Below are 16715 nucleotides of genomic sequence, written 5' to 3' on the forward strand. Positions count from 1 at the left end.
TGCTTCTACTTCACCAGAAGTGGTTGATGGAAATGCTTACCTGGGGTGGTTCGAAGGGCGTGCTGCCCCATCATGGCTGCCATTGCGCGCGGACCTTCGGAGGGGCAGCCATTGAGCGCTCTGGGTGTTTTCTGTACGCGCATTGCTTCATTCCTCTGGGTCATCTGGGATTTATATCCACCTCAGGACATTCTGTTGGGAAGCTGCAGATCAGGATGACATTGTCTTGGGCCCCAGAGACCGGGACAGAGCCCTCTCAGGGGCCCCTCCGCGCTGTGGAAGGGGCATCGGCGTGGCGCCAGTCCAGAGTCCATAGGGAAGGAGGGGCAGGGGGGAAGCCAGAGATGCAAGCAGGTGGCCTGGCCCAGGGGGCTCTGTTGCTGCTCAGCCTCGGGCGGCACAGGGCTGTCATCCCTGAAGAAGCCTGGCCCAGAAGCAGGGCGAGCGGAGGGTCTCCCAGGGGCCTTTACCCCACTGCGGCCTCATGGTGGGTGTGGAGCTGGCTCCCGGCAGGTCCTGGGCTGGCTTCCCTGGACGTTTACATTCTAGAGCCCCTTCCAGGAATCCCATCCCTTTGCTTCTCCCTGTTCCCTCCTGCCCCACATGGAGACATCCTTCACTGTCTGTGTTGGTCCTGTCTCCGGCCATCTCATCTCCCCCTGCTACTTCTGCTGCCAACAGTTCACTCGTGAATGTGAGCCTCTTCCTCACGTACCCTAGCCACCTGTCTCCTCCTTGTCCAGCGGGATGAACTGTTCACTCGGGGGTTCAGCAGTCACTTTCTGCAGGCAGCTCCAGAGCGCGTAGCCGAAACATGGTGGGCACACGAAGGTAGCTGCCCAGAGTGAGAGCTCAGCAGTATTTGGTTGTTAGAAATTGTTCACTTATTCTTCAGCGACTTTTCACTGCACCTCTGCCGTCTGTCCCATCCTGGGCTAAGCCCAGGGTCTGTGACATGAGGTTCCAACCCTCGGGGAACTGATGTGCTATAGGAGGAAAGGGACACTCAGGGCTTGATTATATACTAGTCAGAAACACAGGCAGTAATTGGAGAGGCTGAGCAGGGGACAGAGGGGTCTATATGGTTGTCGCAGTCTGGGAGGACTTCCTGGGGGGGCTGGTGTTTGACGGGATCTTGCAGGTCAGCTGGAAAGGAAGGCATTCCAGGCAGGTGGCTGGAGGTGCAGATGAGGGAGACCAAGGAGGTCAGTGGTAATGGGTTTGCTCAAGAGTATTTCAGCATGAGTTGTGGGCTCCTGTGTTTCCAGCAGCTGTCTTGTCGAGGAGGGCACTGCAGGGCGAGCTGGATCCTGACCAAGCACCCAGGCCTCGGGCCACCCACCTGATTCTCCACCCAGCTCCTCAGGATTTTTCGGTTGGAGAGCAAACTGCTGGCTTTGCCCAGGGGCCAGCACCATCACGCAGCCCGTTCCTGGCAGCCCCCTGTGTCAGTCTTATTAAACTTGGGGCCACCTGAGGAACAGCAGTGGGAACCCCAGCTGTTGAGACAGGAGGACAGAAGACTCTGGGAGGTGTGGCAGCCGTCTCGGGGAAGGGCCCTGGAGACTTGGAACGAGGACCAGTGAGCGGTACCTCCAAGACACAGACATGGGCTGGAGCTCAGGGAGCTCTCTGTCCCCACAGGCCGTGTGGCCCCCTTGCTGGAGAAGCTGTAGGGTGGAAGGAGTTTGAAATAGACTCCCCTCCCACCCCAAGTCTGGGATCCTTGGACTGAGCACCTGTGAGAGTCTTGGCTTGTCATTCTGACCAGTCGTCCATGGGACCTTGGGGAATCTAAATTAGAGACCCAGCCTCCCGATTTAAAGCAAAATGATCAGTAGTGAAGACTGAGATGGGAAGGCTCTCTTCCCTCTTCTTTGAGGAGCCAGAAGCATCAGTTTGCCAGAATTCCTTCCATCTCTAAGGTTTCCCAGTTGGCCGACGTTTGCCTGGACACAGACCGGTCCCCATCCTGCTCCCCTCTTCTCGCCGCTCCAGACCCTAAGGGAAGGCCCCGGTGGTGACTGAGGCAGGAGGGACACTCCACAGGGCCGAGGCGGTGACACATCCCTGCCTGCTCCCCCCACTCCAGAAGGGGCACCATCAAACCTCCAGCTGCAGAGGAGACTCTGGGATGTAAGAAGAGTCATCTGCCGTCACGGGCAGATCATGGTAGAGCTGGGACCAACAGCAGATCTGCCAACTCTTGGTCCGGCGGTCTTTGTCCACCCCATGCTGACTCCCCATTTCTCCCCCACTCGCTTGGTCTCAGTGGGTGTCTGGAGGTTTGAGAAACTGGATTCTTACTCCTTGCCATAGAAGACTGGATGTTCTGCTGCCTCCCCACCAGCTAAGCCTAGAACTAGGTCAGCACTGAGGGGCTTCCCTCCTCATCCTCAGAGACTGGTCCTCCTGCCCCCAGGAGCAAAGCAGGACTCCTTGATTTTGTGCGCTCCTTGCCTTCTGCCCCTACCCTTCTCTCCCTGGGAAGAGGCCCCAAGCCCACAGGGTAGGAAGAGAGGACAGAGCCGGGGACTAGAGGACTAACTTTGTCACTAACTAGCACACATTCCCTGCTCTCTCTGGTGTGAGTTCCCCCCAGTTAAAACTCGGAGCTTGAGCTCGTCCCTACAACCCTTGGTCTCTGCAACACGGAGCTCCCCATGCGGCCCAGCCCCTATTGCTATGCGGGGTGGTCCCAATCCCAGGCCGGATGCCAGAGGACACTCCAAGGGTCCATGGGGTCATGGGATGGGGCCCGGAGATCAGTGCGGGGGCAGGAGGGGCAAGGGCTGCCCCCCAGTCTGGCCTCCAGGAAATTGCATAACAGAGATGTTTATTTTTGGTGAGGCTGGGTGGGATTTCTTCTCTTAAAAAAAACCCAAAACATAAAACTTGTTTGTCTGCCAGCAAGATAAATATCTTTGCTGAAAGCTCTTGGCCGGGCTGCCATCTGCAGTTTGCATAACGTTGTCACCGAAACCGCGGCGGCCTGTGTGTGCCCAGGCTCACGTGGGTGTCCTGCACGTGGCCTCTCCCGATGCCGTGTGCACGTCCGCCTGCCCCGGGCACTCACCTCCACCCCCTTCGTCGGGGCCTTGGAGAGAGAGGTGGGGATGGCAGGCAGCTGCCCCTCGTGCCTTCCCAGGGCACACGCAAAGCTCGGGAGGAGAGCCAGCCCGAGGCCTCAGCCGCCGGGATGCGGACGGAGCAGGGAGACCTGAGCCAGCAGTATCGTCCTGACACTTGATGCCCGCCTCGTGGACCTGTTCCCAGAAGAGGTGCTCACACCAGCCACGCGTGCTTGCGACAGTCAGAGCTTGTACGTGTGCAGGCCTTCTCCAGTGCTCCCCGGAAGCCTTATTAATAATCGTCGGTACATTACCGCACGGGCTGGGAGGGCGGCGCAGAGAAGGGCTCACACCGGTCTCCAGACACCAGGCCACGGTCTGCACCTGCTCCCGCACCCAGATGCTCTGGGGAGGGCCCGCCTGCTGGGAAGACTTCTCCGGGGTCCGCGTCCTCTGCCGCTCAGAAGTCCACACTGGAACTGGGGATTCCAATACGGGCAGAAACCTACGGAGCCGGCGCCATGCTAAGGGCTTTGCCTGTTGGCCTCCTTAATCCCACAGTATGCCAGGAGGAAGAGCCCACAAGTATCTTCATCCCCATTTTATAGAGGGGGGAAACTGAGGCACAAAGAGGTTAAGTGAGCTGTCCCAAGTACACAGCCAGAGCGAGGTACATGTGGGAGTCCTACCCTCCTCCACTAGCTCCAGAGTCCACGTTCTAACCTTGACTCTGCGGCAAGTGTGTCTGCCCAGGGTGCTGACGGGGCCATTTGGGTGTGGACAGGTCACTCCCTGCCTCACTCTCCCCCTGCTGGCCTCCACCTCCTCATCCCTGACTTACATAGATCCACTGGTCCTTTCCAGCTCTGGGCATCTAGGAATCAACCAGTGGAGCCCCATCCTGGCAGATGGCGGTGGCTGTGGGCCCAGGCCTCGAGCTTAGTGTGAATCTAGTGGGGCACACACGTCAGCATCCTGGGGACGCAGGCGCCCGCCCTGCTTCTTTAGTAAATGTGCCACTTGCCTGGAGCAGGCCGGACCCTGCATGGACAGTAGGTGAAACCTGTGGAGGGCGAGGGGCGTGACCCCTCACGCTGGATTCTTCGGGGCGGGGTGGGGGGATCTCCTCAGCTCCTGCTGAGCCCAAACAGGATCAGGCCTGGATAGGAAGGGCGTTCCTATCTGCCTCGACGCTGGCCTCCTCCTTGCCCCTGCCCTGTTGGGCCAGACATGGCTGCTGAATTAGCTTTCCCTTCCCCTGGGTGTCTGAGGCACTGGGTCAGCATTCCCAATGCCCAAAGCAGAAGTTCTGACAAAGGGGATCCTTCTAGAAGGAGGAGCCCAGGATCAGTGGGGGTGGGGATTAAAGGTCCAAGAGATCAGATTGACCCAGAGTCATATTACATTGGTGGTAAAAGAGGTCCATTCTGAGATGATGGCAACGAGGCTCAGAGAGGGAAATGGACTTGCCCAAGGTCACACAGCATGTTAATGGCAAGTCAGGACTAGAACCAGGGCCTCCTGCCCTCGCATCCAGTGTGACGCTGACAGGGGAATGGCAGGGGAGGGCTCTCCCTGTCCCTCCCTCCTCTCTTGCTCGGTTCAGTCATTGTTCTCTGACCTTGTTTCCTCCCGCTTCAGCCAAAGAGAGCTCCCTGGGTGAGCCAGAGTTGCCGCCGGACTCTGACACCGTGGGGATGGACAGCAGCTACCTCAGTGTGAAGGAGGCTGGAGTGAAGGCACCCCAGGACCGGGCCAGCGCCGAGCTGCCCAGCCCGCTGGAGAAGGCCGACTCCGAGAGCAACAAGGGCAAGAAGCGGAGGAACAGAACCACCTTCACCAGCTACCAGTTGGAGGAGCTGGAGAAGGTCTTCCAGAAGACCCACTACCCCGACGTGTATGCCCGGGAGCAGCTGGCCATGAGGACAGACCTCACCGAGGCCCGCGTGCAGGTCAGTGAGGGCACCTGGGGAGAGGCTGGGATAGCAGGGCCTGCCCTCGGGCTGGTGGCCAAAGCTGGGACTGCCTGACTGTCCCTCAACCGCACCAGGGCTTTCTTTACTTCAGTCCAGGGACAGCCGGCCCCTCGCACCCTTGCTGCAAACAGGGCCATGTGCTTTTACCCACCTGACTATCAGGTCTCCTGCTCTGGCGGGAGCAGGGGCAGAAGAAGGAGGGTTGCCTGTTAGCTATATTCCTGGGCTCTGTGTGCTGTGAGTGTCCAGGCCCTTTCACAAAGGAGAAGATGACTGATCTTTGCCCTCGAAGGCCTCTTAGGAAGGAAACAGGATAGACCTAAAGACATCCACAGCAGTCCAATGGGTAGAAACAGAGAACAACCTGGCTCTTCTTTCTGCCCAGGATAGCTGCCTCCTCCATCTTTCAGCTCCCAAATCAATATACCTCCTTTGTGAAGTCTTCCTGACCACCGTGGCTAAAGCAGTAGCCCCCTACCACTATCCAGCCACCAGAACACCCAAGCCAACAGAACCCAACCCAACACAACATAACCCAAACCAACACAGCCAACCCAACACAGTCAATCCAACTCAACACAGCTCAGCACAACCCAACAGAACCCAACCCAGTGTAACATAACCCAAACCAACAAAGCCAACCCAACACAACCCAACACAGCCCAAACAACACAGTCAACCCAACCTGACATGGCTCAATGCAACCCAACAGAACCCAACCCAAGGCAGCATAACCCAAACCAACACAACCCAACACAACTCAAGCAACACAGTCAACCCAACCCAACACAGTTCAACATAACCCTAAAGAACCCAACCCAACACAACATAACCCAAAGCAACACAGCCAACCCAACACAACCCAACACAGCCCAAACAACACAGTCAACCCAACCCAACATGGCTCAACACAACCCAACAGAACCCAACCCAAGGCAACATAACCCAAAGCAACACAGCCAACCCAACACAACCCATACAACACAGTCAACCCAACCTAACACAGTTCAACACAACCCAACAGAACCCAAATAACACAGTCAACCCAACCCAACACGGCTCAACACAATCCAACAGAACCCAACCCAATGCAACATAACCCAAACCAACACAGCCAACACAACACAACACAACTCATCCCAAACCAACATAACATAACACAAGCAAATCAGGTCACCTTCTCCCACCTTGTCCTGTTTTTTTTTTCTTTATAGAATATATGACTGGCTTAAATTATTTTATGTTTGTCTCCTCTCACTATAATGTGAGTTCCTTGAAGACAGGTACTGTCTGATTGTTCATCACTATATTCCTACCAAGTAGAGAAGGCTGAACTCAGAGCAACAAGGGCAAAAAATAAATATTTGTAGATTGGTGGACCTCTTTTGTCCAGAGAGGTGTGTCCTCCCTCCTCGCATGAAGTTACAACAAGAAAAGAACCAGAGAGGAAGCAAAGACCTCAGAGTACCCAAAACACAGGAGACAAAATCCATGCACTAAAGCTCAGGCTTCAGCTTCACACAAATAAATGTCATGCTCAGTCTACTTTTCCATCCCAGAGCATGTGAGGAATGGCAAATAAAGTGTTGTCAGATAGCGGTTTTTCCCCCTCCAGTGGGGTGAGGGAAGTCAACAGCTTGAGAACAAAGAGCAGTTCTTGGGTTGTGTTTTTTTTAAAGCAACACAGCTCAGCTGGGCTAAGCTCGGCTCAGATGTGGGTTCAGGGCCAGGACAGAGCCTTCCGTTATCCGCAGGCCCCAAGGGCGCCCCCTGCTGCCTAAGTTCACTAAGGCATCAGTCACAACCATGTTCTGTGTAACAAGGCAGAGCTTCTGTAACATCGTCCAGAAACGTTTTCATTCAAAATGGATCATGCGAGAAAGGACCAGCAATTACCATAAATATGCAGCCATCCAGAAACTGCAGGTACCCAGAGTGAACAGTCGGGTTGTTTGGCCACAAGTTCCTGGAGTCCGGCTGCCCCTCTTATTCCTGCCCAGTGCCTGGTGAATGGTTGGGGAAGGAAGGCAGGGCAGGTGAGGCTTTCCTGTCATTCCACAAGCATTCACGCACCAGCTGTCTTATTTGCATCAGGATAGGCCGCCGTGTGACCTCCGGGCCTCAGAGTCTGGACAGGAACCCCAGAACCTGGCCTCGGCCCAGCCCATGGATTGGGAGGAACTGAAGGAGCTGGTGGAGAAGGGGGTGGCTGGTTATGGGACATTCCTATAGGCACCGTGTTTGTGTGGGATCGACTGATACATCCTTTGCACTGTGTGTGTGTGTGTGTGTTCCTTACAAGTGCATGGGAGTGCCTGGGAGTAGAATTCACTTAGTATCAAAAGGATGGCTTTTCTAGGACAAACCATGGAAACGACACTGGGCTATAGAGAACATTTTTCAGGTGCCATCGCATAACCAAAGCAGAGTGTTCCCTCTGCGTGTGCGCACACACCCATTTGTGCCTGCTTCCAAAATGGAGTTGAGGCAGCTACAATTAAAGACTTGTTAGTTTCATCTAAAAGCAAGAACGGTGCCATGAAATAGACAGGTAATTACGTCAAACATTAGGCTAATAATCATAGTTGCCACTGAGCACAGATTTCAACCCTGAGCTTCCCAGCAGCCAAGGCAGAAAGGGAAACGCTGATGTGTTTGCATATCTTCTCATCTAAGGGGAGGATCATAGGAATATAGAACGTTAGTGCTGGAAAGGATCATCTATCTGGTCCTCTCATTTGATAATAAGTAGGAGGAGGCCCACAGGTGGGACGTGATCACCTGTGGTCAGGTGACTCAGGAACAGTGACTCAGTGGCAGGGCTGAGACTAGAATCCAGGACTCCAGAGCTCCAGCCCAGTGTTTCTTTTACTTTAGTTGGCTCTGCCAGGACATGGGCCATATTGTTCTGAGACTTTTCTTTGTATAAAGGCAGCAGGGTGGGTGGGATCTCCATGTGCGTCAGACCTCTGGATAGAGCCTGGCAGTGCCCCGAGGTTTGGGGGGAGTGGTGGCGGAACCCCCTGCCTGCCCCTGCTGGGTTTGTTCGGGGCCCGTACTCAGCTGGTGGGAAGCCAGGTGCCTGGCATAGAGTGGCGCTGGGGACAGGGAGGGGGTGGGCGGCTCTAAGAGGGACCTTTCCTGGGAAGAAGCTCGGGGCTTGGCCGTGCTCCAGGGGCTGCAGGGGCCTCTCTCTGCTGTCTGGGATTCCAATCTCCGCAGCTGGTGCTGAAGACAATAAGACAGAGGCCTCCCCGCCCTGGGCCACCCCGCCCTGGCCCCAGATGGGCTGCGGTTACTGAGGCCCCTGCCAAGACGGTTGGTTCCTTGGGGAGAGGCCTGTGCTGAGCAGGCCCAGGCCAGGGTGGGCCGGGAGCGGGGTGGTCCTGGGGCGCGACATGCAGACTGGAAGGCTGGACCTTGTGGTCCCCTCTCCCCCTTAGGGTTGTCCTGTGGAGACAGGCTGGGGCCGCAGAGCCCTGAGGCACAGAGCATCTGTGGGGAGCTCTCCGAGCGCCAGGCTCCGGGGGCCAGAGATGGAAGGACGGCTGTGCCTCATCTCCAGGCCCTCCACCGTGAGCTCAGAGGGGCCCTGAGGATGTCCGGCCGCCACCCAAGCTGGGGGGCTTGAGGCTTGAGACTGCAGAGCCGCGGGGCTCACTTAGCAGAAGAGCTCCAGCCCTGCGCAGGAACGGGGCCCAGTGCTGCAGGCAAGGGAAGAGGGTTTGGGCGGTTCTGCTGCCCCACAGCCTCCCGCCTCCCGAAGTCTCTGGGTCTTTAACCCTCCCTTCCATCCCTGGGCCGGGCCCTCCTCCACTCCCATCCCAAAGACAGCGTTATCTCTGCGCACTCCCCCGCTGCTCAGCTGTCTTCCCAGATAACCCAGCACCCCCACCACTGCTCCAGCCCCCACATTCCATCTCCCCCCACTGTGCTCCTCCTCCCACTTCTGGGACCTGCCGCCCCCGTCCCCTTGCAGTGCCTCCCCAGCCCATCCAGAGCCTGCGGGACATCTCCAGGAGCACCCCTCCACCTGCCGCTCCCGCCTCCCACCACCGGAGCTCCCGGCAAACCCCCCACAGTGGCGGCCACGGACACTTTTCCTCACCTTCTCCCCACCCCCCGAAGAAAGAATGGAGCCATATATCTTGATGCCTCCAGTGGGCTTCTCCCCTCCCCCTGGCTTCCCCCCCAGCAAACCCTGGGAGGCTGAGGAAGGAGCGGAAAGACGGAGCTAAGCCTGCAGGAAATTAAACATGAAATGAAAACAAGCTCCTCTGATTCATTCTCTCATCCTGCCCCCCGGCCCCCATTCCAGGCCACTGATAAAGGGGGATCCCGTTTCAGTGGCGCAGAGAGGAGACCCGATCCGCCCTTGGCTCTCAGCGGGCGGCCTGGGCCTGGACCCCAGGAGCCCCTGGAGGAAAAGGGGCCCAGGAGGCTCTGGAGCAGGGGCTGAGTGCGTCTCCTACACCAGGCTCAAGTCAGGGAGGCAGAATGACTGTCAGAGCAATGCCAGCCCGTGTGTGCGCGTCCGCGTGCATAGGCACACATGCATGTGTCCTTGGGACCAGGGAAGGAAACTGAGGTGCAACGCCACACTGGCTCCCTGCCCCCACCCTCCCCACACTAACATGAGTCACACACATCCCAGCTTCTTTTCCTTGTAGCGAAAGACAGCAAGAAAAAGGTGAGGAGCTATAAGTAAACGAGTGTGCAGTCCTCTCAGAAACTCTGTGACAGCATTTATCATCCCTCACCTGCTGTTCTATGAGGCACCACCCCCGTGAGGACATCAGTACAGATATTGGCCCCATTTTGCAGACACAGAAAGCGAGGCCAGTGGCAATGCCAGGGCTGGAATGGGCGCTCGGGGGCGCGGCTCCACTGGAAGCCGGAACAGGCTGAGCAGCCTCTGCGCTACCCTGCGGGCAGCCCTCCCCGCCTCTGGCCCAGCTCCTTCTCCCTCCTCCGAGGATGCTCGGTGCTCTCAGCTCGGCTGCTGGTGGGCTGCCATTGGGGTGTGCCCCCTTGCACCTGAGTCCACTGGCAGGGACACAGCTGACCGAAACCTCTCTCTGGGGACTCCCAAGCCTGCCTTTGACTCAGCCTGAAGCCATTTCTGGTCTGGAAGCTGACCCCTCCCCTCCTCACACCCTCTCCCACCTGTCCTGCCCCCTTCCCCACCCCGCCCCGGCTCCAGATCCCAAGCCACGTGCAGGGCTAGCAGGCCCCAAGTCCAGCTCTTGTCCATGAAGCCTGGGAAAGTTCTCAGCCTGTCAGAAGTGTTCCTGCAAGGGAGCCAACAGCCCCCACCCACCCGTCAGAGACCACAGCTCACACACCTGGCTCAGAGACCACCCTCCCCACTGCAGCCAATGCCCCAGCGGCCCCTGCTCAGGGACAGGGGGGTCTTCACTCCTCCTTAGAGTCAGGCCGCCCTCTGCATGAGACCTCGCAGTGGCCGCCTTTACTGACCACACCAAGAGCAAAGCCCCGGGCTGGGTATCAAGGCCCTCCACAATCTGACCTCTGCGTCCACGGGTCTTTCTCTCCCACCACTGGCCAGCTGAGCAGCGGGGCCTCCTGGGGTCTCCTGAGCGTGCCCTGCTGTTTCTACACTCGGGCCCGGCCCCAGACCCCCCCTCCACGAGGCCATCCCTGAAGGCCTCTGCTGCCACAGGGGGCCCGAGTGGGGAGACTTTCCAACACGAAGGCTGCAGAGAGGACTCAGACAGGTAGGAATTCTGATTCTGGGCCACTAGACAAGGCCCCAGGGAACCCCGGAGCTTTTGGGAAATTATGGCCAGACTGTGTGAGCATCTAGAGAATGATTTTTGAGAGGAGCCGTCACAACTTTTGTCAGGTTCCCCTCAGGAGTCCGTGGCCCGAGGCAGGCCAGGCCACACGGTGCTGGGGTTGGTTAGATGACCGCTAGGATGACCAGTGACGTGATGCGTGGGTGCGACGCTTGCCTGCTCTGCATTCTGAAGCTTGGAATAACGAAGTCTGGCCCAAGAGCACACTGTGGTTAGTTGGGGTTAAGCTCGCCTTCCCGACCCTCAGCACAGCTCGTTCTAGATTGTGAGCCTGGAAGCTAAAGGCTGAGGCAGACCCTTCCCTGCAGCCCCATGGCCCAGACCATGCGCTGCGATGGGTGGGAGCCCCAGGGAATGACGTGCACCTTCTGACCCCCCCCGTGACAACTGCTCTGTCCTGTAGGTCTGGTTCCAGAACCGGAGGGCCAAGTGGAGGAAGAGGGAGCGTTTTGGGCAGATGCAGCAGGTTCGAACCCACTTCTCCACTGCCTACGAGCTGCCCCTCCTCACCCGAGCGGAGAACTACGCCCAGGTAAGTCCCAGCCCCAAGCGGCCGGCTCCAGCCCCTCTGGCTCCGGGAATGGGCATCTCAGAGGAGGGCCTAGCCCCCCTCAGATGGGACTCATCAAGCCCGGTGCAGGTGTGTGCCTGTTCGCCCCAGAATGTGCGAGGCCGGGGCCATTTCTGCGTAGCCTGCCTGCCGGCCCAGGCTTGGCTGGGCGTTGGGGAGGGGCAGGCCTGGACAGAGAGGGAGGCTTTCTCCTCTGCCATGTTTGCCCCTTTCGCTGTGGGCATCAGAAGCAAGGCAGGCTGAAGACCAGGGTCCCCAGGCCATCAGGAGCCACCCCAAGTGTCTCCTAGGAAAGCAAAGTCCGGAAAGCTGGGGGGCTTGAGGTAGGGCTGTAGCGAACAGGGAGGTCTGAGTCCCGAGACGTGCTGTCCTCCGGCCCCAGACCCTTCTCACTTCAGACAAGCCATGAGCTCTCCGAGCTTCGGTGTCTTCTGAAAACTGGACACGATGAAAGTACCCACCCCAACTCTTTCGTGAGGTTGTTGAAAGGCCGAAATTAGACAACACAGAAGTACTCTGGGGACTAAATAGCCAGTTAAAGGTCGCTCTGCAGCTCTGAGCTCTCCCAGGCGGCTGTGTCCCGACCTGCCCTCTCCTCTGTCCCGTCAGCCTGGCCCCATTCTAGCGGCATTGGAGTCTTCAAGAGATGCAAAGGGGTGAGAAGTGGTGTGAGCAGTGGCCGACACCGCGGCTCTTGCAGAGATGTCTTTCTAGCTGGGCCCACTCCTCACACCCCACAGCCTGCCTGGCAGAGGCGACTGGTCCCTCCCCTCAGGCCTCTTGGTGGCCTTGGCAGCATGGCCTCTGCCTTCGGCTCCAAGCCTGTCCCCACCCAGCAGCAAGCCGGTGGCGCAGGCCTTCCTGTTTCCTTTAAGACCCACTGTCCCGGGGCCCTGCTGTCCCGTGGCCCCCGGGATGCCCTCCCCCCGCCCCCAGACCAGCTCTGCCCCTCCCCCTGCCGGGATCCATGGGGTCAGGGGGTCAGGCCTGGGGTGAGGCTGAGGAATGTGGGGTGTCTCACACACACACACACACACACACACACACACACCTCATCCTCAGCTCCTGCTGCATACTTTCCTCTCTCCCCGCCCTCTGTCCTGGGAGGATGAGCCTCCAGCCTGGCTCCTGGGTCTGGATCTCTGCTGCCTGAGCTCCCTGCTGGAGGGAGCGGGGAGGGGACCAACACAGGGCGGGCTCACCCCTCCCACCTGCAACACCACATATCACACGCCTCCTGACGAGGGGAAGGGAAAAGCCGCTGATTCCCCACCACCCCAGGCAGGAGGAATGTGGTCAGGCCAATCAGCCAGTGGTTCGTGTGGCCATGACAATGCCCTGTGGGACTTGGGGGCCGAGGTCCCCCCTCATTCGGCTTTCAATGTGAGTGGACTACAAACATGGTGGGGAGGAGAGCAGGCCAGCAGAAGCTGCTTGAGGGCGCCCTGTGATCCCATGCACAGGGCTGAGAGTTCTCGTTTCCTCTGGTCCTGCTCACCCTGGCCCTCCCCAGCCCAGGTCGGCCTCCAGTCCACCCCCACGTGCTGCCTGAGCATCACACACACACACACACACACACACACACACGCCCTGGCCTGTGGGCATCCAGCCTGGCTTCATCCATCCACCCGTGGGCACTCACCACGTCCTGAGGCAGCCCCTTCCACCCTGAGCCAGTTGTAAAGCCTCGAGGACACAGCCTTTGGAAGCTCAGCCACTGGTCTTGACACTGGGAGATGAGGCCCCACTGCCCAGCCCTGCCCCCTCCACACCACAACCTGCAAGCCCAGAGCCCACGTTCCCAACACCAAAGCTCTCTGAGTTGGGGTCAGCTCCCATTTCTCAGGTTCCTGAGATGCCCCAGGCCTGGTGAGGAGCCACAGGGGAGTAAGACACAGTTGCTGACCTTCAGGGGCGCAGGGAGGGAAAGTCGGCCCCTGCATCTCAAATTCCGAAGTCAGCTGACTGAGGCAGGGGCCGCCCTCAGCAGCTTGGCTGTGCCCTGAAGGCAGCCCTGTCACCGGGCCCTTGATGGAGTTCGAAGTTCGGTCCTGAAAACAATTTCTCTCTGCTGGGAGCCAAGCACAAAACCCAAACCCTCCCAGGTCTGGATGGCCATAAAGGTTTTGCGAGGCTCCGGGTAAACACTCGGGCATGATCTCAGCATAACGAAGGGCTCGTGCGTGAGCGGGGCGAGGTCGTCTGGGGACAGGGCCAGCCACCGGCCCCCCACGTGCCCTCCCCCCGCAGCCCTGCCCCAGCCGGCTCTCCCTTCCCTCTCCCCAGATTCAGAACCCATCCTGGATCGGCAACAACGGGGCTGCCTCACCAGTGCCAGCCTGTGTGGTCCCCTGCGACCCGGTGCCCGCCTGCATGTCCCCTCACACCCACCCCCCGGGCTCCGGGGCCAGCGGCGTCACCGACTTCCTGAGCGTCTCCGGGGCAGGCGGCCACGTGGGCCAGACACACATGGGAGGCCTGTTTGGAACAGCGGGCCTCAGCCCGGGCCTCAACGGCTACGAGCTCAACGGCGAGCCAGACCGCAAGACCTCGAGCATCGCGGCCCTGCGCATGAAGGCCAAGGAGCACAGTGCGGCCATCTCCTGGGCCACATGACAGGGCACCGCTCGGCCCATCCCCACGCCCTCCCCCACCTTGGGGCCCTGGCCACGCCCACGCTCCCCAGGCCCCCAGCCTCCCGTTCAACTTTCCTCTTAGGAACCTGGCCTGGGCCGGGGGCCCGGCCCTCAGCACTTTCAGCCACCCCAAGTGTGAGGCCCCGTGGGCCACTGGGAGGGAGGGGGCAGCAGGTCCCGCCCGCCCTGGCACCGAGGCCGAGCCCCCACTCCTGGCCGGAGGCCGTGGAGGAAGCCAGGTGGCCGAGTTTTGCAGCTTTGCATCCATTATAAGCTGAAGACCCTTTCTCCCCACTCCTGCTCTTCTGCCCTGCCCAGTTTGAGGGTTGAGTCAAGGCTAGTTTCCCATCCAGACCGAGCAACGGCCACGTGCCGTCACGTCCGTCCTTCCCTCTGCCGTGTGGTCCCCTGGTCACCGGGCCAGTGACTGTGGCTGAAGAACAGAGTTCTGTTCTTCCGAGTCCTGCAGAGTTGGCCTCCTGCCCCTCCCATCGCCCCGTTGTCCTCCTAAAAGCCCACGGAATCCGGCCTCCTGGGCCCAAGGCACCCGCCTCACCTCCACCCACCCTGGCCGTGCCCCTGCGCTGGACCCACCTGGAGCGCTGGACAGAACAGGAGAGGGGCTGGAGCTGAAGAATCCTGCTGTCATCCAGCAATGCTGGCGTCTAGGAGAGTGGACCGTCCCCGAAGGGGCTTGTTCCAGCTCCCTTGCACCTGCAGACTCTGGATCTCGGTGAACACTGCAAGGGGAGGACACAGGCCACCCACAGCATCCACAGGGCTGCGAGAAGAAGAGCTTCTAGAGAGAGGAAGAGCTGCCAGGAGGTGTCCGGGAAGGGACAGGGGCTCAGGCACTCACTTCTGCTCTCCTGACCGCCCGACAGCCCACAACCCGCAGGATGCCTGTTGCAGTGGGCAGGTCTGGGCAGCTTTGTTCTCTAGCCAGTCAGGCCCCTCCAGGAGGACCTGGAGACGCTTGTCCCTTCCCCCACCCATTCTGGGAGCTCACCCGGGCTGCTGAGCAGTGTCCTGGCGTGGAAGGACTTATACCTCGGAACACACGAGTAGGGCCTGCAGTCATGTTGGGAGAGGGGGGTCGAGAGCAGCATGCGGAATTTGCTAAAGGATCTGTGCTCACACTCTGCCTCTCGGCCCCTACAACCGCCTCAGACTGCCTGTCCCTCGCCAGCCATCTCTGGAGCGGCACCCTACCTGCCCAGAGCCTTCCACGGTGGGTGGGGGCCCCGTGTTCTTCCGGGCGAGGGCAGAGAGAGCCTGCTCTTGCCCTTCATCCCTAGGGAACCCGAAATCTCAGCCCCCTCTCTCCAGCCTCTAGAAGGGCTGGTGGGCTCCGCTCCTCTGGGTCGCTCTGTTCCAGATGTGGGGGGCAGGATGCCGTCCAGAAGCCGTTTCCCTGCCTGCAGGAAGGTGCCTCCTTCTGGGGAGGAACTCCACCTCTGCCTGAGTGGAGACGAGCAGCTCGAGTTTTGGCAGCAGATCCAGCCGTCACCTAACCTAGTGGCACACGGTCCCTGTCCTCTGGGGCCGGCCTTGAGAGCCCGAGAGGCCCCTCCAGCAGGCAGCCCCTGGGCACAAGTCAGGGAGGAGGGCCAAGTGCAGCAGGCTTGGGGGCCTGCACACAGGACAGCCTCTTGGTTTGGGTGGAGGGTGAGATCCTCTGCCCTTGAGCCGCTCAAGGCTTAGAAGGAATCACAGTTCCCCCCCTGCCTTGTGCTCTCGGCCCTGGAAACAGGCCTGGGGAAGGATCTGGCTTTGGCTTCCCTTGGTAAGAGTCAGACCTCTTTGTGAACCGTATAGCTCTAACATGGATCTTCTAGAAGTGAAAAGCATCTTGGACATGGAGTTAAATGTTGGTTTTAAATGTTCCATATATCTGAGGATCTTGGAATGACTCTTAGGAAGCCTTTTGCAGTTCTGAGGTTCACTGAAATAACTCAGGCTCCCCAAATCTAGGAAGGGAAAGGGAGAAGCACTTAAGGCTGGGAATCATTCCCCTTAAGGGCTCTGGTGGCTGGCAAGGACAAGGGAGGAACCCTCATCACACATGTTCTTAGCCGGGAGGGGATCCGTGCAGAGAGATGGAGAACTGGGAGATCCCCAGAGGAGGAGGGAAGGGAGGGGGCTCTAGGCAGATTCTTCTGGAAGGGACCCCTGGTGCTCAATTCCTCTATCTGGCTGCTTTCTGGCTGCCCTTCTCACCGACAGAGCCAAGTATTTATGATTCAAATGTCGGGGTGAAATGTGCCTGTTCAACTCCCCACAGGTAGTTCCCTGCCCCAGGTCCCCCAGGGCCGGCCCAATACTCAGAGAATCAGAAAACCCGGCGCTGGGAGGGACTTAAAGATCCTCTACTTAGTACACTCCCTTCACAATGGAGATGAGAAGGTCCCAGCCCGGGGCGGGGGGGGGGGGGGGGGGCGGACAGAGGGGGGCGTGACTGCCCTGGGGAGTGGGGTACACGCAGGGCCTGAGCCTCACGCAGCCTCTCCCCTGCCTCTCCCCTCTCTGCCGGCGGGCCTCCCTCCCCTCAGCCTTCCCTTGGCCGCCTTCCCCGCGGGTAGCCAGGCCCAGACCTTGGAGGGCAGGAGGCGTCCCCGCGGCAGCTCGGGCCGACTCTCTGG

General features: G+C 59.2%; 1 protein-coding gene across 1 annotated transcript in view; it reads left to right on the forward strand.

Moving 5' to 3' along the window:
- Positions 1-16496, forward strand: part of ALX4 (ALX homeobox 4) — a 42337-nt gene extending 25841 nt beyond the window's left edge. The window contains exons 2-4 of the mRNA XM_045893860.3: positions 4713-5023; positions 11270-11398; positions 13724-16496. Of these exons, the coding sequence (XP_045749816.2) occupies positions 4713-5023; positions 11270-11398; positions 13724-14053 (770 nt within the window). The 3' untranslated portion in view covers positions 14054-16496. The remainder of the gene's footprint in view (positions 1-4712; positions 5024-11269; positions 11399-13723) is intronic.
- Positions 16497-16715: the final 219 nt, after the last annotated feature.

The sequence above is a fragment of the Mirounga angustirostris genome, unplaced genomic scaffold (assembly GCF_029215605.1).
Source record: "Mirounga angustirostris isolate CCGP_5_RB_7025 unplaced genomic scaffold, mMirAng1.0.hap1 SCAF_13, whole genome shotgun sequence".
Taxonomy (NCBI): Eukaryota; Metazoa; Chordata; class Mammalia; order Carnivora; family Phocidae; genus Mirounga; species Mirounga angustirostris.